This window comes from Myzus persicae, unplaced genomic scaffold, assembly GCF_001856785.1.
Source record: "Myzus persicae strain clone G006 unplaced genomic scaffold, MPER_G0061.0, whole genome shotgun sequence".
Classification (NCBI taxonomy): Eukaryota; Metazoa; Arthropoda; class Insecta; order Hemiptera; family Aphididae; genus Myzus; species Myzus persicae.
Window position 1 is genome coordinate 611177 of NW_019102098.1, and position 21740 is coordinate 632916.

Here is a 21740-nt window from a genome sequence, read left to right on the forward strand (position 1 = left end):
AATATATTTATTTTATCTAAACAAACTTTAAGTTTTTATTTAATTAATTTTTTCTTTAACCATAAATTCTTTTAATAACCATCAGTTTTGTTGTTTCACATCTGCCAGGCGTCTCACGACGGATTACTTTTTTTTGCTGTAAATTTCTTTACACTTATTTGAACAGTTTAAACAGTCTTGTTAACTTACTTCAATTACCTCCCAGGCCATTATATTGTATGGTACGATTATTAACTATAATGGATTTTACCTAAATTTTCAATTAATATTTTTAAAGTTTGGGTTAAATTTTTATTTTGTTTCAGGCTTAAATTACTTACACATAAAGCTGATGTTATGGCATTTATATTAAAGGCAACAGACATGTTGCTCGCTGTGGATTTAGCAATCAGTTGATCCAAATATTAAATCAAACAGGGTTGGTAAGTATTAAAATATAGTGTTATTTATAATTAGTATAATAGGTATAATTTTGTTCCAACAAAAGGTGCCCGCGGCGCCGACGGTTCAAATTGGAAAAAAAGGTATAATTTTGTTAAAATAGTATTTGGTCATTACTTACTATTAATATAAAATTATTTACAATAACATTGATTATGAAACATTTGACATTTTGTCTGACGAAGAAGTTCGACACGGATTAAAAGTTTATTCTGATTGGCCAACATATCCACAAGTTTAAGTAAAAGGATCATTGATGTTGCGTCAAAGAACTTTAAAATTCAATACAAGGCTCCTGATATATTGATGGCTAACAGTCAAACGTCCGTATCCGTCACTTTGAACGTATCCGCCATAGCAATATATTAATAAGGCGCAAAAAAATACACCGATAATGATCTCACTCTAGTGGTTCTAGCTACAACAATCCCTAAGTTATTTAATATTTCTTTTAGCCGTATTCATATTTTCTTGAGGACAAAAAAATGGTTTATTTATAAGTGCGCGGATAAAATACAATTGTTATATCGTAAAAAATTAATAGTTATCACAATAATAGATTATTACGACGTGTCTAGTAAAAAATGATTATCGATCGACGACCAGCGTTATTATTTTTGTCAAGTTAAAGTATCCACCACAATTCAGCCAATTCAGGTAATATTATAATTAGACTTATTATCCGCCATTTTATTAATAATTATTGAACCGATTGGTTATTTTTAAATTTAAGTTCATCAATGTATCACAATAACTTTGCATTACTGTCCACTTAAATTTAATCTGCGTAGCTTAAGATTTATTATTGAAAATAATATTCAGAAAAAAAAATTTGTTTTTTCACTATCCTGAAAAATTGTGTTTTGGCCGACACGGCCGTTTGCCTGTCAATATTGTACCTACTAAAAGCAGTTGAAATATATTATTCAAAATACATGGGCACATTTTTGTTTTAAAAGCATTTAAAGTTCAAGTTTTGACAACATTTATTAAATTGAAAATTTACAAACTATTTTGTAGTTTAAATTTTATAAAATGTCCCCACTTCTTTCCACATTGCACTGAATCTTATTCACGTATTTACTAAACCAAAACCGAAATCAAACTATGTTTGATGTCACTCCAGTTGATTTTTTTGTTTGCCTTTTATTAAACATTGACAACATTTTGATGGAACACCTATTATTAATCATTCGTTAATAAACTATTTATTGTAAATAATGTAATGGGTTTAAGAATCGAGAGTTATAGACTGCAGTTTTCAGTGTAAAAATGCATTTGCCTGACGGCGCTCGTGTTCCCCTTCCCTATTAATTTTACTCAAGTTGATTTTTTTTTTATTCATTTTTTAAACTTTGATAACCTGAGAGATTAATCGTCGATCGAAGTGATTGAGGCGTATTTTCGTAACTGAAGACAACTGTGTCTTAAATTAGTTAAATTATATAATTTTCATATTGTTTGTTTTGGTATTCGGAGGGTAATAATTCTTGATTGATTTGAAAACACGATGAAGTTTTCAATTTTTAGCTTTGCTACACTATCATCATTCATCAGTTACCGATAACGACAGTAACCATCATAGACCAATGACAATAGTGGCTATTGAAGATTACTTGACATTTTTCAAAGAAAAGTCTAATATTGGATAAACAACTTCTACTAATATCTACAATTACTCAACATTTCGTATCGATACACTAATACACTATTATAACACGTTGACATACGACAATAGCCTGTGCGAGTCATCCGCTGAGTAACCAAATGATGACGATGTAGTAACGATCAACGTAATTACAATAGCTCGATACCACCGACCACCTATAACTTATTAGTTATTTTCCCAAATAACAACACATTAAGTTGTGTGTTATTACTATGGGACTACATATATTTTAATGAAAATAACTCAACAAAAAAGAAATAGGTAGGTAGAATTTGGTATTACTTAAGTATTTTAGCGACTCCTAATTCCTGTGGATTACCGAGAATGTCAAAGTTGAACATCGATTGTATAATTTATTAATTTGTATTTAAAAGGATAATTATTTATTGATATTATATATTAATTAACTATTAACTAATAGCTAGCTTTAGTTAATTTAATATAATAATATGCGATCAACTCATTGTATATTAAATCATCAAGTTAAAAAAATAAAAACATAAAAAATATAATTAAATTGTAATTGAATGATTTATGTATCATTCAATACAAATTAAATAATGTATAAGTTGAAATACCTAATACTGTAATCTGATGAAATAAATTGCTGATGAATTATCCAGTTATTTTGAAAACCACGTTGGAAACAAAATATACAGAATAATTAAGACAAGAACATAGACACTCTGTCGTTATTAAGGAAATTGAAAACTGTTTAGAGGAGTGCATGTAACCTGAGTATTATTATTTTAATTGATCTGCCATATAGATTTAATTCAGATCTATGCCATCAGGTTTTGTTGTAGGTATAGGTAATTTACTTTTTTAGTTGTATTGCAACATTAAGTATTTAAACAATAATAGTATAATATGTAAAAAATAATTGTTCAATCTTAGAATTATTAACTTTCTTAAATATTTTTTAAATCGATATAATAAAATAAAAATAAAAACATTTTTAAGGGTATTTGCATAAGGTCAAAAGGCATGGTTTTAGGTCATTTAAGCCCAATCCCTACTAATGACCTTTTTTTATGCACTATAAATTCATTAAAACGCTCTTTTTCATTTTTGTACGGATATAGGTAAGGTTATTTTCCGTATGCAAGACTTATGGATTTGATTTGCCATCATTATTTATACTGGTTATTTTAATTGGATATGAAATCAAATGTCTTACCCAAGAAATAGGTATAGGTATAGTTGGAAAAAAGAATACTTTCTTTGAAACGTTTGTCATTGAAGCTTTATGTAGGTAGGTATTAAGATATTATGTAGACGTCTTCTTATTTCTGCATTATATTATCCACATACTATGGTATTTCCTGTAAATATAGGTATATGAACTAGGTGTAGGTATGTAATACTATAATATGCACGGTAGTAATATACTTTATAGTAGTACTAGTATACTACACTAAACAGTATAATATACTTCAATATGATATATAATATATATGTATATAAACATACGTAAATGTTTAATTTTGATCATTACTGTTATTTGTTTATTCATGAAGTTGCTATAAATTATAAATTATAAATCCATCCATCATGTAAAGATAGTATTATGTGATAAATAAAATACAAACATATTTTGTAGTTATACTAAAATAATTATATACGGACGCGTGTGGTATGTAATGATGTAAAATAATACGTATACATATATATATAGATATATTATATGTTTACGGGATAATCATTCAGACTTCAAGATATTAGCCTATTTTACTCATCGACTAGAAAATTGAGGTACTTCAATTTGTGGATTTCTCAACTTCATGAAGCTCATTTAAAGTTTCGATCTGATCGCAAACGCCGAACTAAATCGATCGTCGTCTTCGTTCCGGAACGATGCTCCGCCTGAAATCACTGGCCGTATAACATCAAGTGGATCTAGAGGAATCTGACTTTGGTGCGCGCGCATCGCTGACAGACCGTAATCCACTGCCGTTCCGTTTTTACGCACTGCTAATGCTGGCTGATTAGTATACACAGTCATCCGGATCATGTTCAACACAAATTATATGATTATCATTTAACACAGACCAACGGCAGATCAATTAAATATATTATGACTACGTAGGTCATAAGCAGGTATACTTGATGAATATTATCATATTTCGTTATTTCGCAGAAACAATTACGAGCAATGCCGCTAAAACGTCTCATATTTCTTGCCACCACATTAAATGTCACTTATTGACCCACAGGTTTTATAAAGATACTATGATATTTTCATTTTAAAATACCAGTAGTTGTATTGAGACTGGATAAAAATTTAGAAATGTACAGAACAACGGTACAAGATTGTGTAAAAGGAAGCAAAAGAAAATATGTTAAGGTTAACAATATACAAATATAGGATTATTATGAAATAAAAAATAAAAATTAAAAAATTTAATAATAGGCATTTTATAATATTAAAATTACATGTTATCTCCAATACTGAACCTAGGTGATTAAACAAAGTTAATCAAAACCTCGATTCGCTCTCTAAGATCGAGGGTGTAAGGGACGTAATATATTATATAGATAGAGAGAGAGGAGAGAGACAGAGATAGAAAGAGAGAGAGAGAAATATGGCGACAATCGAAGGAAACAAACATATAACATTATATTATAACATGATCAGCAAAGTTAGGGTTGTGCGAGGAAGAATTGCTGATTGATCACTTCCCCGCGGCACAAATTAATACTGTTTACATAAATAATAATTATACACACAGACCGGTCGACTTAAACCAATACTAAATAAATTACTAAAATCGTACCGCTGTAAGCCACATCGTAATAATAATAACAACAATTGACCCTACGTTAAATTTGTCCGTTCAATTTCCCTGGTAGAACACGGATAAAAAACACGCACAAAAACTACGATGTTATTCATTACAATAATAAGTCGCGCCCCCATATAGGATATCAAAAATTAATACACGCGCGTAGGTATACACTACAAAATATAAAGGTATGCATTAATACACGCAAATCGCATACAGCATATTATATTATATAATGGGACATGTCGGTTGTAAATAGTAATAATAACATAAATTATTATTTATTATCCTAACGAAATCAATAATAATATTAGAGGTACCTATATAATATTTTATATTAGATTATATAACAATAATAAATAAAGATATTTGTTTTGTTTATATGGAATCTCATCCCGTGGTTATATAAGGTTTGGTGTGTATAGGAATACTATGTTTCGACAAAATAATATAATTATTATATTATGACATTGACGGCTACCGAACGTTGTTACAATTGCATTTAGACGATTCTCATCAACTTGTTCGAGGTATTTTTGTTTCGCTTCGCGTGGTCGTCGCTGCTCAGATCCGCCAGGACCCTGTCACACCACGATTTCGTTGGCGTCACGGGCATATTGCTACAGTCCTGGAACGTGCGATATGAAAATATTAGGTATCATTATGTGTGGATTACTTAATGGCTACTCTGAATAGTAGACTAAGTTGACAATATTGCAAGGATTGGTAAATTACATTGAATGGTAATATACGCTGTATATGCTATAATAGTTAATCTTAAAAAACGTCGAGTAGTAATTATATTATATACCTATCAATTTTTAAAAGTATGCATTTCATCTGGGGTAGTTATATATATGTAATAGGTATTGGGCACAGTATTGGGACAAATCTCAAATGAGTGTATTGATTACATAAGACACGATTGTAAAGTGCATTACTCGTATGGGTTTAGACCACCGAGCCAGACTATGATCCAAAAATGAGGTGTGTGGTATAGACAGTTTCAAGCAATCAAGCCTGTCACCGAACTTATTGGTCCGTAGTACCTGACTTTAGTGGTCTGGAATAAAATTTTTTGGACCGGACTGGTCTAACTACCTCACTGCTAAAATGTATCAAGTGTATGGGTCGTGCGGGCACAACAAACCCGTTTAGCGTTGCCTTATCAACACACATAGTATAATATGGTAGGCGGGTGAGTGATTGGAAATTGGGTGATTAATAATTCCTTACTTTACAATGAGTCATTATATAATATATTGTAAAATAATGTTTAAAAAATGTTTTCACTTGAATGAGTCATTGTATAGTAAAATCAATAATTATTAATCACCCAACAGAACACTTATCGAAAAAGACTAAAATAAGTCAAAGATTTAAATACCTACCCACAAATAACACAAATAGTGCTAAAATATTTTGAAAATTATTTCATATCTAGTAATTGGATGTATGAATAATCAATGAAAATTTCGAGTCTCTGCAGTTTGATGCTCATTATTGAGTTAAAAAAAAATCGATTTTGTTAAAACAAAATTTGGGTAGAAATTCCAGTTTTCCCCAAGTTGTGTTATTGTCGTTCCCAAAATCCAAATCCCAATTATTTTTAGAAGTAATAATTTTGCTTTTTTTCTTCTATAAGGTATTGTACAGTGTATTCTATAACATTAAGTTATCAGAATAACAGAATTTGTAGGACATTTTATATGCTTTAATATGACACTAAAACATTGTGTCTAGGGTTAGGTTAGGTTAATATGACACTAAAACATTGTGTCTAGTCGTATGACAGCACCATTATCAAAAGTCAAAGGTTCATAAATTTTATTTTGTAGGTAAGGTAAAAGATGAATGTAAATTGCATCAAATATATCTATAACTTCCCCCCCCCCCACAAGCATGTTAACTACCGTTTTTCCTTTAATAATTAATTTATCCAAATTCTGATTTTTGGAATTGTTATGTATACTTACTTATTTTCTAACTGTACTACGATAAAATTATTAAATCCTGTTACAGAAGCAGTAAAATTATTTGTTATATTGACTGGTCTTGACCAATGCTGGTTTTATTATAATACAATTAATATAGTACGTTGGGCAGATTAAATCCTATAACGATATATCAAAATTTCAAAAAGATGTACACCGAAAGCCAATAGTTATTAGTTTAATCATACAACGTAATGTTACTCTAACTTATCTAACCTAACCTAACCTAACTAAACTAGAGAGTGCAAACATCAGTACAACAACAAAAAACCGTTTTGACGTTTATAAGTTTATTGATTAATAACTGTTATATGATTTACTTACGATTATGTATTTCTTAGGAATGACGTTGTCTTGAACGAAAGATGTTGGCGTTGATTTTTTCATCAATAACGATGTAATTTTATCGTCTGAAGATAATAAATATATAGCAAAGTCAAAACCTTTAACCAAATCTGTTTGTGTTTTGATTAAGTCTGAAAGAACGAAGTAAATTAAAATAAAACATTATATTATGTATGAAAATAAACGAACCTTCGACGAAATCGATGTGATATTTCTTAGTTATATAATTATCACGATGTTCCATATTTTCCACCAAGTATTGGGCATTTTCTTTGTTCGCTTCGTCGTAAAATACTATTACATTATATATAGTTTTCTCCGCTGTAAACATCGTAAATAAAAACACATACGTAAGCCACATGTAAATAATTATAGAAATAAAAAGAAGAATGAAACATATTATATTGTCGTATTTTATTGTTCTTATAAATATAATTTAAAAAAACCTTACATAGCGCATATTTATCACTTTCTAATTTTTTCTTCAGCTTTTGATATGTCAAGTAGAACCACCGGCGTTTCCAAACGATCAAAATTAACGCAATCATGACAAAAATTATCAATTTAAGGTCTCTTTGCACTTTTTTATCCGATTGTTCGTAGTTAAACACTGAAAAATAAACAACAAAACATATATTATTATTGACAATCGATTCAACTATAATATACAAAATGATGTAATGTTCAAGTATTTAAAACTTAAAATTAACCATCATCAGATTGACGTATTGTGATTGGGAAAAAATATTACTATATTGCTTATGTCACATATATTATAAATACATATAAATATATAATATGTTAACATTTTCCCATACGTTATGTAATAGTCACAATATAAAATATTTTTTTACATTCTATCCCTAAACACTATAATTTATCTTATTATTATTAATATTATCTTATTTAAGAATTCAAATATAAAATTCAAGAGAGAGAAATATAGTTAACACTTAACAATATTAATTATTAGAACGGTAACAGCATAAAGTAATTAGTAACATTAATATATAACCAGTTATGGGTAATGCAAAGTTGTCTAAAACAATTTTAACCCATATGAAGTTCGCTATACAAACAAAATTATATACATTATACAATGTCAAATATCAATATATAAACCACAGTGAAGTGATATCCGTACACTATATACGTACACAAAATACAACATACTTTAGCCATTCTAACCTGTCCAAATCAGTAGGTACCTACTATTAAACGTTAAACTTAGTTGGCATATATTAGTAAATATTATCAAGTATCATAATTCAAGTATTATAATGTACAAATATATAGGTATAAATAAAAGATTTAAAAAATCATAGCTAATAAGTCGTAAGTATGGAAATAAGAACGAAAGTGCAGTACCGTCTGAGCGCATAGTTTTTATACAGTCTGACGACTGATAGTCATCATTGTTCCAAATATGAAAATCATTTTCTGTGAAAATTAACTTATTAAATATTATGAAATATTATCTCACAGTTTGTTATGTTGATATTTGATGATACGATTTATAGAAGAGTACCTATTTATTCATTATTTTTAACTGGCTAATTTTTTAGTTTCAAACGAATATGGAATTTTATATGGGTATCAAAATAGCTGAATACAAAACATTATGTTATATTATAAATATTAAATTTTTACTGGATTTCGTTAAAAACCTGTTTTCTATTACTTTTCGTGTAAGTGTACAAACACGAGCAAAAAACTACACATACATAATATACCATGGTAAATCTACACATTTATCAGCTTCCGTTCAAGATCTAAAAAATATTTATTAAAAAACTAAGGAACGGTTCACTGGCCGTTTGAGATGTGTGGTAAAGATTATAGGTACTACCTATGTCAAATTATGAATATGCTCTCATGTAGTGTAGTCATGTATGATTTGGATTAGGTACATTAAACTTGTTAGTATAAACCAGTGGCTCCCAAACTTTTTTTTCATTGCGGCATGTTTTGATTAGTTTTTATAAGACGCGACACATGAACACTTTTTTTTTACATAATTTAATTTGTCAAAATTAAAAATTCAAGTTTTCAAGGCTGGGAAACACTGGTATAAATTATTACCTATGTCAGTAGTATTACCCTCAGGCATTAAGGACAAACAATAATACAACTCACCGGGTTTTGTGATGTTAGTAAACTGTTGCACAATTTGGTCATCAGTATTGCTGATGGAGCACATATACTGTCCATAGTCAGTCTCTTCAATTTTGTTTATGAATAGGAATGCTCCCAATACTTGGTCATTTTCTCTATAGAAAAAAAAAATATTTACAAACATTAAAACCACGCATAATTTCTGCGAATATTAAGTTTGCTGATTTTGTTTTTAAGTAAGTATGATGTCTTATATTATAATATGATACCTAATCACTTCTTCTATTTTGTATTTTTCGTTTGAAACAATCGCTTGTTTTTCACTGATTTTCTTCCACGTTATAGTGTTGACGGCATCCGGAAGACCAACTTTACCTGCATTAATCGCATTTCATAGTTTATTTAATTATATTTGTCTAACACACAGAAGAGAATAAACTAGTATGTTGCATAATAAGTAAACAATCGTTGATATAATATTTACCTACGAAACCCTCACAGTATAGTCTGACCAATTCTCCTGGTTGTGCATAGTGTATATTAGCCATTTCATACGTAGGCAGAGGGTCTTCCCAATAAGACTTAACATCTATAAAACATAATAATTAATAATATAATGTTGACATAATATAAGAACATAGATTAAAAAATATATTAGAATTATGTTTGATTGAAAGATTCTGAAGAGGAAGTTCAAGACATTCCGATATGTTATCAATAACAATTAATAATAATCTATTAGAGAGTAAATAGATGTAAAACAAACAAAAAAGACACATTTTGTAAAACGTGGATTACTATATTACTTAAGGCATTCTTTATTTTCGGAATAGAAGAATAAAATATTGTTGAATAAAATTTAATTTTAATACCTAATATAAATTCCCGTACTATATGAATTTGTGAATAATATTGTAATTAATTAAAATTGTTAACACATTAAAACATTTATAAAATTGTATCTTGATTTTTGTTTGAAATTTAAATTTTAAAACAAGTGCCTACCTACTCTAATATATTTTTATTTTATAAGTTTTACTGATAGACTTTGATTCTGAGCGGAGAGATAAATGAATCGGTTTAACAATGATGTAGTTATGTTTTATATATTTTTTCTAGTAACAAAAAAGGTCAAATCATCAAATTAAATGAAGTCTTATGTCAGCAAATTGGATCTAGTTTGTATTTTTGGGAGGTCAACATTTAAAAGTCTCAGCACTTTTTAAAACAATCAGGAAACGAATAAAAAAAATACGAAAATTTATTAAAATGTTGATATTATTATTAAAAAAGTTGTTTGGTTGCATCGAATACCAAAAAGGGTTTGCTTAGACTGTCTTACATTTTTTTTTCTATAAATGTCGATGTGTAGATTACAGTGACTTTACTCAATATAATGAGGTGCTCGACACCTAGGAGAGCGATTGTACCAACTTCTACTCGGTTTTTATTTAAGGTTAATAATAAATTATGGATAGTGTTTTCATACAATATATTAGTTTAATTTTAGCTTTCAAAGAACATTTATAAAAATACATTATTTTTATTATTAGATTTACTGAGTATAAGTGCTCACTCAAGCATTTCATTCTCTTACACTCATACTTTTACATATTATGAGCAGTACCCATTAGTATTAAGTATACTAGGCATCATTGTTATTTGTTAGATAGTGTTCACGAATTCGAGAATATGATACGTTTTCTATTAAGAGAACGCTACACCAGCATGTGTTGTTTTCATCTTACACATGTACAACAGCAAAAACTGTTTTGCGCGGGATAGAACCACTCTGCAGCGATAGACCAAATTGATATACAATATGGTTGAGAACATTATCTGTCAAATAACGTTTTTATTTTTTAGACATCGCGTATACGAAATAAGTTCTTACTGTTTCAAAATCCATTATTTTTTATGTTTTTTTCAAATTCAAATAATTTTTTTTGTAGTCATCGAAAAAATAAAAATGATATTTCACAGCCAAAATTCTTTTTTTGATGGTGTGAACATTTCGTTTCTTCGTTATGACTACTGTAGCCTTTTCGGTTTTTCCCCGCGCAGAAAAGTTTTTGCCATGTTTTACATTAGTTGTAATACGGAGACAACACTCGAGGGTGTAGTGTCTTCTTAAGTGCCTTATGAATAGATTAATTTTTTAACACATTTTTTTGTAATACATTTGATAGTTTTAAAGGTATACTTTGATACTCTGATTACATATTTTTATGCATTTTTTATATTTTAAGATAAACGACCAATTTATTATGAATTGTGTTAGTATAGAACTTTATTTGACCACTCGTGTCCTAAGTTAAGAATTTAATTTATTTAATTATTGTGTAACATATTTTAAGTATAGATAGTACCATTATTCATTTATATGATGTGTTTTCAAAATCAATACTTTCTAAAATCATTAACGTTTTAATTAAAATCGTTTATACTATTGAATAATGAAAAACGAGAACTTTTGATGATTGTTGGTATAGTCAATTTCTATTCCAAGAATATATATAATTCTAAAAACAAATGCTATAGTGCCTTTGGGTTGGTGAGCACGGTTTTATCAAATTATCTGTTCGAACAGAGATTCTTAGTACTCTAACGTTTTCTTATGTATATACAAGTTGTTTCGGAAAACTTTCTTCCACTTACCATCAGATCAATGAACACGTTTTGAAGTTGAATAGGGAATACAGAAAATGATGAAAAACTGTGTATATGGATTATTTTTGTAACTGGAAATGTTTCTTTACAAGCAATTTTCTTATCGCCGTTTTTAGAGTAGATAATACAACAAAAAGGATAATAATTTAAAATAAACCTTATTTTATGGTTCGATGTTTTGTGTTTAGAGTTATTTATCAATCATTATTATTCATATTATTAATTTATTATGTGTTCTTAATTATTACACGATTATTAAAAGCTTATGTTATTCAAAACAAGTTTACTCTAGAGTCTAGACAATTCCACAATTTTCTCCGATGTGTTGAACCCAAGAGAAATTAAAAACATCATGTGTCAAAGTTCAAAGTCATTTGAAATTTCTTTTTAAGATTTATATAAATATTTTTGATTGGTCGAATAGCTTGAAAATGTAGTATAAGATCCTATACAAGTCGTTCTTTCACAAATTTAATAATATTATAAACACATAGGTGGGTATGGTTTTTTATTATCAGAGTTTGTACTTAAAATTTTGACAAAATTGAATATTTAACAAAGAAAAGGTAACAGTTTTAGTTATTTTGAAGTAATTAAACAATATTTACGGGGACTTCAAATTGTCTAATACATTATTATTTTTTTCTATACGACATTAACATTTAAATAATATTTAGACTAATTTTAGTTGGCCTATTTATACCGTACTTGTATAACACCGGCGACCTACTATTGATTATAAATACAAGTATATAGAAATATAGTAAAATAAATTAGGTAGGCAGGTTTTAAAATAGCAATATAACTTATTCACTTTTTTTATATCTATGGATATATAATATTAATTACATTTTTTTATACCTTAGATTTTAAAATTTAATACGATAGCTTATAAGTTTGTCTACCAATATAAAAAAAAAATTCGAACGGAAAGACAAATTTGATTTTTATGAGCGTTTGAAGTTGAAATTTTTACAACATTGGATATTAACTCGATTTCTCTTGAAGCGATTTTCATAATTTGCTGTAATTCAAAAACAAATTAGTGTAGACACTTGAAATTTACGCCATATGTTTATTTCATAAATTCATATACTTGATAGTTGATATCATTTCCAAAATATATTGACTCGTTTTGAGCTGTTTACGGACATTTTCAATTTTCAATTTTTTTAGTCTTTTTTTCTATAATTGTCAATACAATTTTATTTGTTGCGTCAAAAAGCTTGACAATTTAATACAAATTTCCTGATTTAATATCAATATGAATTGAAAAGTATTAAAAATACATACCTAAGTTTATTTTTTTTATTAGGATTTAAAGTTTCATCCATATCATTCAAAATTCACAAATAATTTTATAGGTATATATTTTTAAAATATTCAACTTTTATAGCTAAGGGTTGAAAATTTAAAGCTACGTTCCATTCACGTAGGTTATTTTGTTACCAAAAAATCTAAAAATATATAAGCACAATTTTTTTTTTTTAGTTTTTATGTTCAAATGTGGACTTTATTACCTACATATTAAATAACCAAGAATAATGATTAATGTTAATTTTTTGGGAGCATACTACTTGTGTCCGAAATTATTATCAGTAGGTGAGTTGCGTCCCGCAAAAAAAAAGATTCAAAAAGATCATAGCGTATTTGTGTCCCGGTATACCTTTTTCTATGACCTAATTGCGTCCCGAAAATATCGATTTAATCGATATAAAAATGTACATTGATGATACAAATTTAATTTATAATAATAACAATATAAAAATGGTTATAATAAATTATCAGTTAAATTCAATTGCAATATTAATAATAATAATAATATTATAATAATAAAAAAATGTATGTTAAACATTTAATAAATACAAAAATAATAAAAAAATCATATGTTATGAATATTTATATTGGTTGAAATTTAAATGAAACGCTAATTGTAAAATTTAATTTTGAAATATCGTTTTTTTTTTAAACTTTCAATTTGTTTATTTAAGTAATCTAATTTTAAATGTTTTTTTTTTTCTATAATCTTTCTTTTTAGTATTAACGCTATTAGTTAAGACATATGTATTAATATGGAATGATTTTAAGACGTAAATTAATTGAAAAATATGTGGATGACTAGAGTAAAAATATGAATTAAATTTCGAGTGAAAAGCTTTACATGCATTTGTTGTTCTTTTTATACTATTAGAACATTCAGACCAAACATGAGGAGGGAATTTAGAATTTTCAGACGTATTTGCTATATCTTATCGAATCTAACAACCAACAAGATATATTATATATACATGTTCCCATACCTTCTTCACATAAAATAATACCCACATAAGTTATTAATATAATAATATACTATCATAAAGTACCTATCATAGATAAATTGTATCCATATTGTAAGTAAGTAACGCACGAACTCACACACATGTATACACCTTTTACATGTATACAGTACAATTTATGAACCATCGATTTTAGTGACACGATACTATCGATTTTGGCATCTAATGATTTTTGAAGATAATATCGATAATAATAATATGACTGATCTCGAACATTTAAAGTATATTATTATATTTTATACACACGGTGACTTTTCAAAAGTACATTTTTGAAAATGAATTTAATCTACTGTAGTACTAATGATTACAAGTAAAATAAATTACTTGAATCACAATAATATCATCAAATATACTAAATTACTTAGTAATATTATAATTAATACTATAATATACTATTAAATATTACTATAATCACAATTACATTATCAAATATACAAACTATAGACTGACAGACCTCAGTATTCAATGATTTCATATCATTGAATTAAAAGCACCCATTACAGTGACCCACGTTAGCCTATGTTGGACAACAGAGCGACATCCACTTACTCACTTTTTAAAATTCTAATTGATTATATTTTTTAACGTATAATGAGTAATGACTAATAGTTTGTTTGAATAAATGTTACTGAAAAGAAAAAAAAATCAAGATTTAAAACCAACAATTTAATAGGACAGCCACAGCGTACCCTATAAATTATTATATTAACAATTTAAAAAACGTAACTAAATAAATTCCTCTATGAAAATGTTCACAAACTCACAACGGTAATACAATTAATTGATTCAATAAACAAATTTTTAACTACGATTTTAAGAATTAATTAGTTACATTTTTTTAAATTTAATTTCTTCTTTCCTTTTTTGTAAATAACATACATCTTATTACTCGTGTTTTGATCTTGGTTGTTAATACTTTACTGTTGAAACTAATTGTAAATAACAAAAAAAAAAAAAAATGAAGTTTGAGATGCTGTGAATTAAAGTGCTTATTTATGTTAATATTTTCAAAGTTAAATTATTATGTCTATTGAGTATATTAACATAACTTTGTAAGTTATAAAGTTCATTCGGAGGCTAAAGTTTATAATAGGTACTTAGATAGAAATGCAAATGAACGTGTTGAAACACCCTATATGTAAATAGTATTCTATACACACCTACCAATGTTGCTAGTATAATCAGTATATTATGTTATATTATGCTTATTATAGTACCTACATTATTTACATATTATTATGTCTCCATTATAATTTCCATTATTATATTCATTGTATAATTAAGAGACCATAAGAAAACATTCAAATGTGTTTTCAAATGTAAAAATATATCAAATATTAAATAATTATAATATATGGTTGTAGTACCTATTTAGTACCAACTAAAAAACAGTAGGTAGCCAGTTAAAATGTATTCAAATCATCGAAAAACCTTGTTATTTTTAATAGATTCATTTAATTTAAAATATTTTCATTTTATATTCTAAATGAATCACTTATTATTTTAATAAAAATAATTTTACATTAATCCGCAATCCACATGATGAATTATGAACTTAACTATAAGCAGCTTTTTTTATTGAGTTTAAAACTAAATAGTTTATTTTGTGTCTCTAGTTTCCCCGGGGAATCCATCAATTTATTTAATGCTGTTTATTGTTTCTAGGAATATCTTTCTAATATACGTTGAAGTTGGTTTAATTCGTTCACGTATATTATGTCACTCAATGTTCAGCGGAAATAAATGTAATAAAGTTTTATTGCATTATCATTTTGCACCTATAATAAGAAATACTTCACAATTGAAAACTTTTATTTCGATTTTTATGTCACAATTATTATTTATTAGGTAAGTAATTTAAAAGTGTTATAATTGTTTAATGCGCGCAGGTCGCTTAAATTTGGTTAATTTATTATTATTAGTTAACTAAGATTTAATGAACCAATCAGTCATAAAATCTTTTTTTAGTGACCATTATTATCAGCTCACTATAATGATTTGGGCGATTGTAAATTCGAACATTTCAGACAATTAACATTTGTCCATTGATTCATGTCTTGTGATTGTGCGTGCAACCCGGCATTTAAGCATTATTTCTATAACTTTATAAGAAACAATTTACATAATCATAATTTTAAATTTTAATGAATTTGATTTGTTAGTATACTTAAGATAATATATATATGTAATCAATAATCATAAAGTATATAGTTCAGACCATTGGCATTTAGCATTTTACCATGCATTTAGAATTTTTTTTTTAAATAAACTATTCAAAGTAAAACTGATTTCTTGTATGCCACAATAAGTACAAGCCACAAAATGCATAAAAATATTTCAAATGTACTAAATACGTCTGCTTACATTAAATTATGAATTGTAAACATTAAAAGCGTATTAATTATTTTCTAGGGCAAATAAATAAAGGTATCTATAGAAATGTCCCTTAGAAATTATTTATTCGTTGATACTTCAATCAAACTTCAAAAAAGACGTCATAAATAAATACTTAGTGGCTCACTTGTGATAGGTACTTACTAACAGCCACCACATTACTACAGGTATGCAAGTGGAGTATTAACAAGATTCACCAAAAAAGTGCATGTTGCGAGGAAGTATGGATTAAGTGAAACTTCTTTACCGAAGGTACGAAAAAAACAGTCACGACACATACGTTTCTATGCTAAGTGTTGTATAATTAAAAAAAAAAATAAGCACATCAGAAAAAAATTCAAAACGCTGGTTTTCCAGACCTGAAAATGTCATCGAAGAGTTTAGCCCGAGTGTAACGGGCAAGCCTTCTTTTTATATACCCTCCGTAAGAAAGTAACACTTTAAAAATCACATAACAAACATTAGCCATTACCATTAGGTATACTCTTTGTTTTTATATTAATATGATAACAAATTATTAACTAGGTATTAAAATTTTTTTATTATTAAAAATAATATTTTTTCATTATTTAAAGCTTTATGTTATAATTGTATTATATAATGTACCCTGAATGAATTATCAACCTTCTGATTCAAAAAATCGCAAACAAAGTTATCTTCTCCAAGTTTTGAAAAATTGAACTGTCTACAGTTACCTACTAAGACTAAGATATACATCATAAATGCAAAATGGTTTTACCTTCTGCAGTAATTATTTATTAATATTATGTCAAAATTTGAACTTCAATCATTCGTAAAAAATAAATGTGGCTTTATGCCTTTATGTCAAGATTTTAATTAAATTAACAGTAATAAATTTATGAAAAATCTTGTATTAATTATCAAGCCTAATGCATTAAAATTAAACATTTTATGAATTTTAAATACAAATTAATTTACACATTTTTAAAATTTTAAATATGATTTAAAAAATACTTTCAATCGCGAATTTTTAACCTTTTTTACTCACAAACAAAAATGTTAACATTAAATACATTAAATAAATACATTTTCAAATTGTTTGTATAAATAGCACGAAAAGATTCAAATATTCGGTAAATATTAATCTAACGTTCTAGCTGTTTAATTAATAGTAAAATAAGTAACTTTGTAACTATAATATCATAAAATATACTAATATAGTAATATCGGCTAACCAACCGTATTCGTTGAGAATCGTTTTTCGTACACAATGATTTTACATCAATGAATTCAAATTTAACACATCCATTCCAGTAAATCACACGACACCTAATGTATAACATAGCGATACCCACTTGCTCACTTATTGGTGTTCTTGTTGTTTTTTTCAATCATTTTGAAAAATAATAAGAAATTTGACCCTTACAAAATACCAACTAGATCCGATTGGCTTCCAGAAACCATTCTCAAAGTTGAAGATTGATGCCTTTTTATTGCTTCAAAAGGTGGTGATAAACCCACATCATACACAGCAAAAACAACATCATTGTAAAATCAATACACCGCTTTACTTAGTATTTACATCAGGCGTGTAGTACTATAGTGGTCTCATATAAGTGCACTTCGTTTATAATTTACTGGAAAATCGTTGTGTATTTACATTTTATACAGGAAATTACACAAGCGAATATATGAACATATCGGTAAAAGTATATAACCCTTATTTAATGTACCTTCGGTACTATTTAATTTACCCAATAAGTCATAAAAAGTGTTTCCTTACTCATTTCATTACTTAGTTATATATATATATAACTTATATACTATTTGAGCACATTTATTTAATAATTTTTATTACATTAATCATGGTTTTGAACTTCTTGAAACTTGAAAAATATTTGAAAATATTGATGTTTGCACCTATAGTACCTACACAAAATATTAAGTCAACTTATAACTTATTAGTTACTAGTTTTATCTAATTAAAATAGGTACCCTTATTTATGGGTTACGGTGAATGTACACTATGCAAAAGTGATGGTTTAACGATTTTAAAATTTGTAAGACTAATTATATAATATTATTATAACTTATAAGTGTATGTTTTTTTTAATACAAATTAAATTTCTCATTAGTATTAATTTGTGTTGAGTATCTATTATGCACATATTTAATATGAGTATATAGGTAAGATAGAAGTAGTATTATTATTTTTATAAACTAAATTTATATTGATCAAGATAAGTGTTTTAATTTCTTGTAAAGTTATAAATAATAAATCAATACTTTGGATAGTAATATAAATCGATATTAAAAATTGTAAACAGAAATAAGGTCATGATGCACACTATATGAACGGATGTAATATTGTACTTTGGAAACGAAATTTAACTTGCTTTCCGATCGTCTGTACTAACAATTTAGAATCTAAACTTAAGATAAACCCCAAGAGTAGTTTATCATACATTCCACTTCCACACAAAAATATGGCATACTACTAAAAAGTCCTAAGAAAAAAGCCAGAGTAAAAATATCCGTGGTTAAAAAGTCCAAGGCATAAGAAAGTGGTAAGAAAGTCCGTGGTGGAAAATTCCGGAACATACATAATTAGACAAAAGGAAAAATACGATGTGATGCACAATCAAACTTTCAATTAGTATGAATATAAATTTTAACTAAATGATTTACCTCACGAAAATAATATTCGACATCGAAGTTAACAAACCCTGTATTTCAAATTGAACACAACCACTCAGGGAACAATCAAATGCAAATAATTTAAAACTTTAAAGACGAAATTAAATCATGATCAAGAAGAACTTGTGACAATAAAAGTCAGATATCTGGAAGTTGTGAGTCGAATACCAGCTGAAGCTCTATTATTTCTACCAAAATAAAGTATATAAAATATATTATTTTTATGACGATAGTGATTTAAACTGAGAAACCATTGAAATATACTATAATGTAGATTATCACATATATGAACCAGAATTTTTAGGCTTATAGGACTTATCTACTACGGTCTTTTTATGTTTCGGATTTTTTTTCCCAAGACTTTTTTACAGACTTTTATACATAATTTATTATTTGTTAACATTTGTATGATGATTTAAAATAGTTTTTACTTTTTGAAATTATAAAATATAATTATTTTACGAATTTTCAAATACAAACATCTAAATAAATATAAATGAATGTAGGAGTATATCTGTCTGTACATCGCTTATGCCACCATACGGCTGGACCGAGTTTGATGACATTTTGTGTGTGTGTGTTTAAGTGGAGTCCTGGATGATTTAGATTCACAATTAAACCCGGTAGGCCCAACCCGGAGGGTTGCTCAAACAGGGATTTTGAGATTTATGGAGGACATTTTTGCTTATAAATGGTTGTTATTGGCTATAGAAGAAATAATTAGTAGTAATTAGTATTTTTTGTATATTGCAGGTTGCCGTTGGTTAATTGAAGCATACATCAAATCGAATTTAACAACAACAAAAAAACATATTATTCATAGAAAGTTGGCATTTTTAATAGGCAACGAAGTGCATGGGCTTACGTACTGACCTAGAGAGGTCCGCCATCCATCGTAGGTGGATTACCAACCTGATAATATACTGTGTATATTAATACTGTAAATACCGAGTATTTGGTAATACATTTTTTATTGTATGAAAATGTAATCCTTTATTTTTAAATATGAATACAAATAATCGCAGAACCATCTAAAAAAATCCTAAATAAACCATTTGATAATTATTCTCAGAAAAATGTCTCTTTGTAAAAATGTACTTGGGTGATATTTAGCATACAGGATGATTCACCAAACATGCTCGTCCCTATTCTTTCCTTTAATTAATTTAATAAAATTCTGATATTTGACATTTTTAAGTATGATTAAGCACTATATTTTCAAATACTTATATTTTATGGCGTGTTCTGTGGTGCTACCGTGATAAATTATATGGATATAGTATGTATTTTCTACTGAATTAAATATATGTTTATTTGCAATGTTTAATCTGTCATTATTATTATTAATCAAGCATTATTGGTTTGAACGGTTATGTACATAATGTTTACTGTATAGACGTATAGTGTAAATATTTACATATTATACATACTACATAGTACTATCATTAAATTTAAATAATATTCCAGTGCATATATACTTAAATATACAGAAGGATTTACCGAGCATGCTCACCCTTTTTATCTTGTAATAATACATTTTAGAACATTTATTTTAGGTACTAATATTTTTATATAATTTAAAAATTGACACAACTGCTAACACAAATTTTTTTATTTTAAATGAGATTCACATTTTTTCACAGTAAATTGTAGAGCAGGTGGATTTTGTTTTAATGTTGATATATGATGTGTCATGTATCTAAACATCCTTAACTCAAAATGTAATGAGAAGTTTCTGAGAGTTATTAAAATATATAACATAGTAAAGTATAATACTTTAATATATTATACTATTCTATATTATAAGGATAATAGCCTTTAATAAAAGTTTTATATAATATATCTGGTATTTATTGAATATTAATCCTTAGCAAATGTTTACAATTTATAAAAAATAAATAAATGTTATATCTCCCACTCTCACAAACCTATTACCATGGATATAGTAATCTCATGGATACTCAAAATCGAATTTCAATTAAGTATAAAATATATCAACATTTTCTAAAAATTCATCGGCTTAATAATTTATGGTAGAAATTAATGGTTTTCTTTTGAAATTAAGAAGATTGTATCACCAGTCGTCCCATAACACTTCTTAAATAATATAAAAAAACCTAATTAGTAATTACCATTTGAAAGCATGGTTCTTAAGGTTTAAGTTTAAGAATATCATAGTTTCAAAAAAAAGAATTTGAGCAAATACATTATCGAAGGATAAAAGGGGGCTAGTATACTTGGTGAATCATTCGGTATATTTAAGTAATTAAATGTATAGGTAATGGAATATCATTAACATTTAACGATAATGCAAACAGTAAACATTGTACTT

The 21740-nt window shown here is 27.2% G+C and overlaps 1 protein-coding gene across 1 annotated transcript in view; it reads right to left on the bottom strand.

Moving 5' to 3' along the window:
- Nucleotides 1-4491: 4491 nt before the first annotated feature.
- Nucleotides 4492-21740, bottom strand: part of LOC111031206 — a 33788-nt gene continuing 16539 nt past the window's right edge. The window contains exons 3-9 of the mRNA XM_022311057.1: nucleotides 9835-9939; nucleotides 9620-9725; nucleotides 9372-9505; nucleotides 7687-7845; nucleotides 7425-7556; nucleotides 7215-7366; nucleotides 4492-5524 (exon numbers count right to left, since the gene is read on the bottom strand). Coding sequence (XP_022166749.1) covers nucleotides 5399-5524; nucleotides 7215-7366; nucleotides 7425-7556; nucleotides 7687-7845; nucleotides 9372-9505; nucleotides 9620-9725; nucleotides 9835-9939 — 914 coding nt within the window. The 3' untranslated portion in view covers nucleotides 4492-5398. The remainder of the gene's footprint in view (nucleotides 5525-7214; nucleotides 7367-7424; nucleotides 7557-7686; nucleotides 7846-9371; nucleotides 9506-9619; nucleotides 9726-9834; nucleotides 9940-21740) is intronic.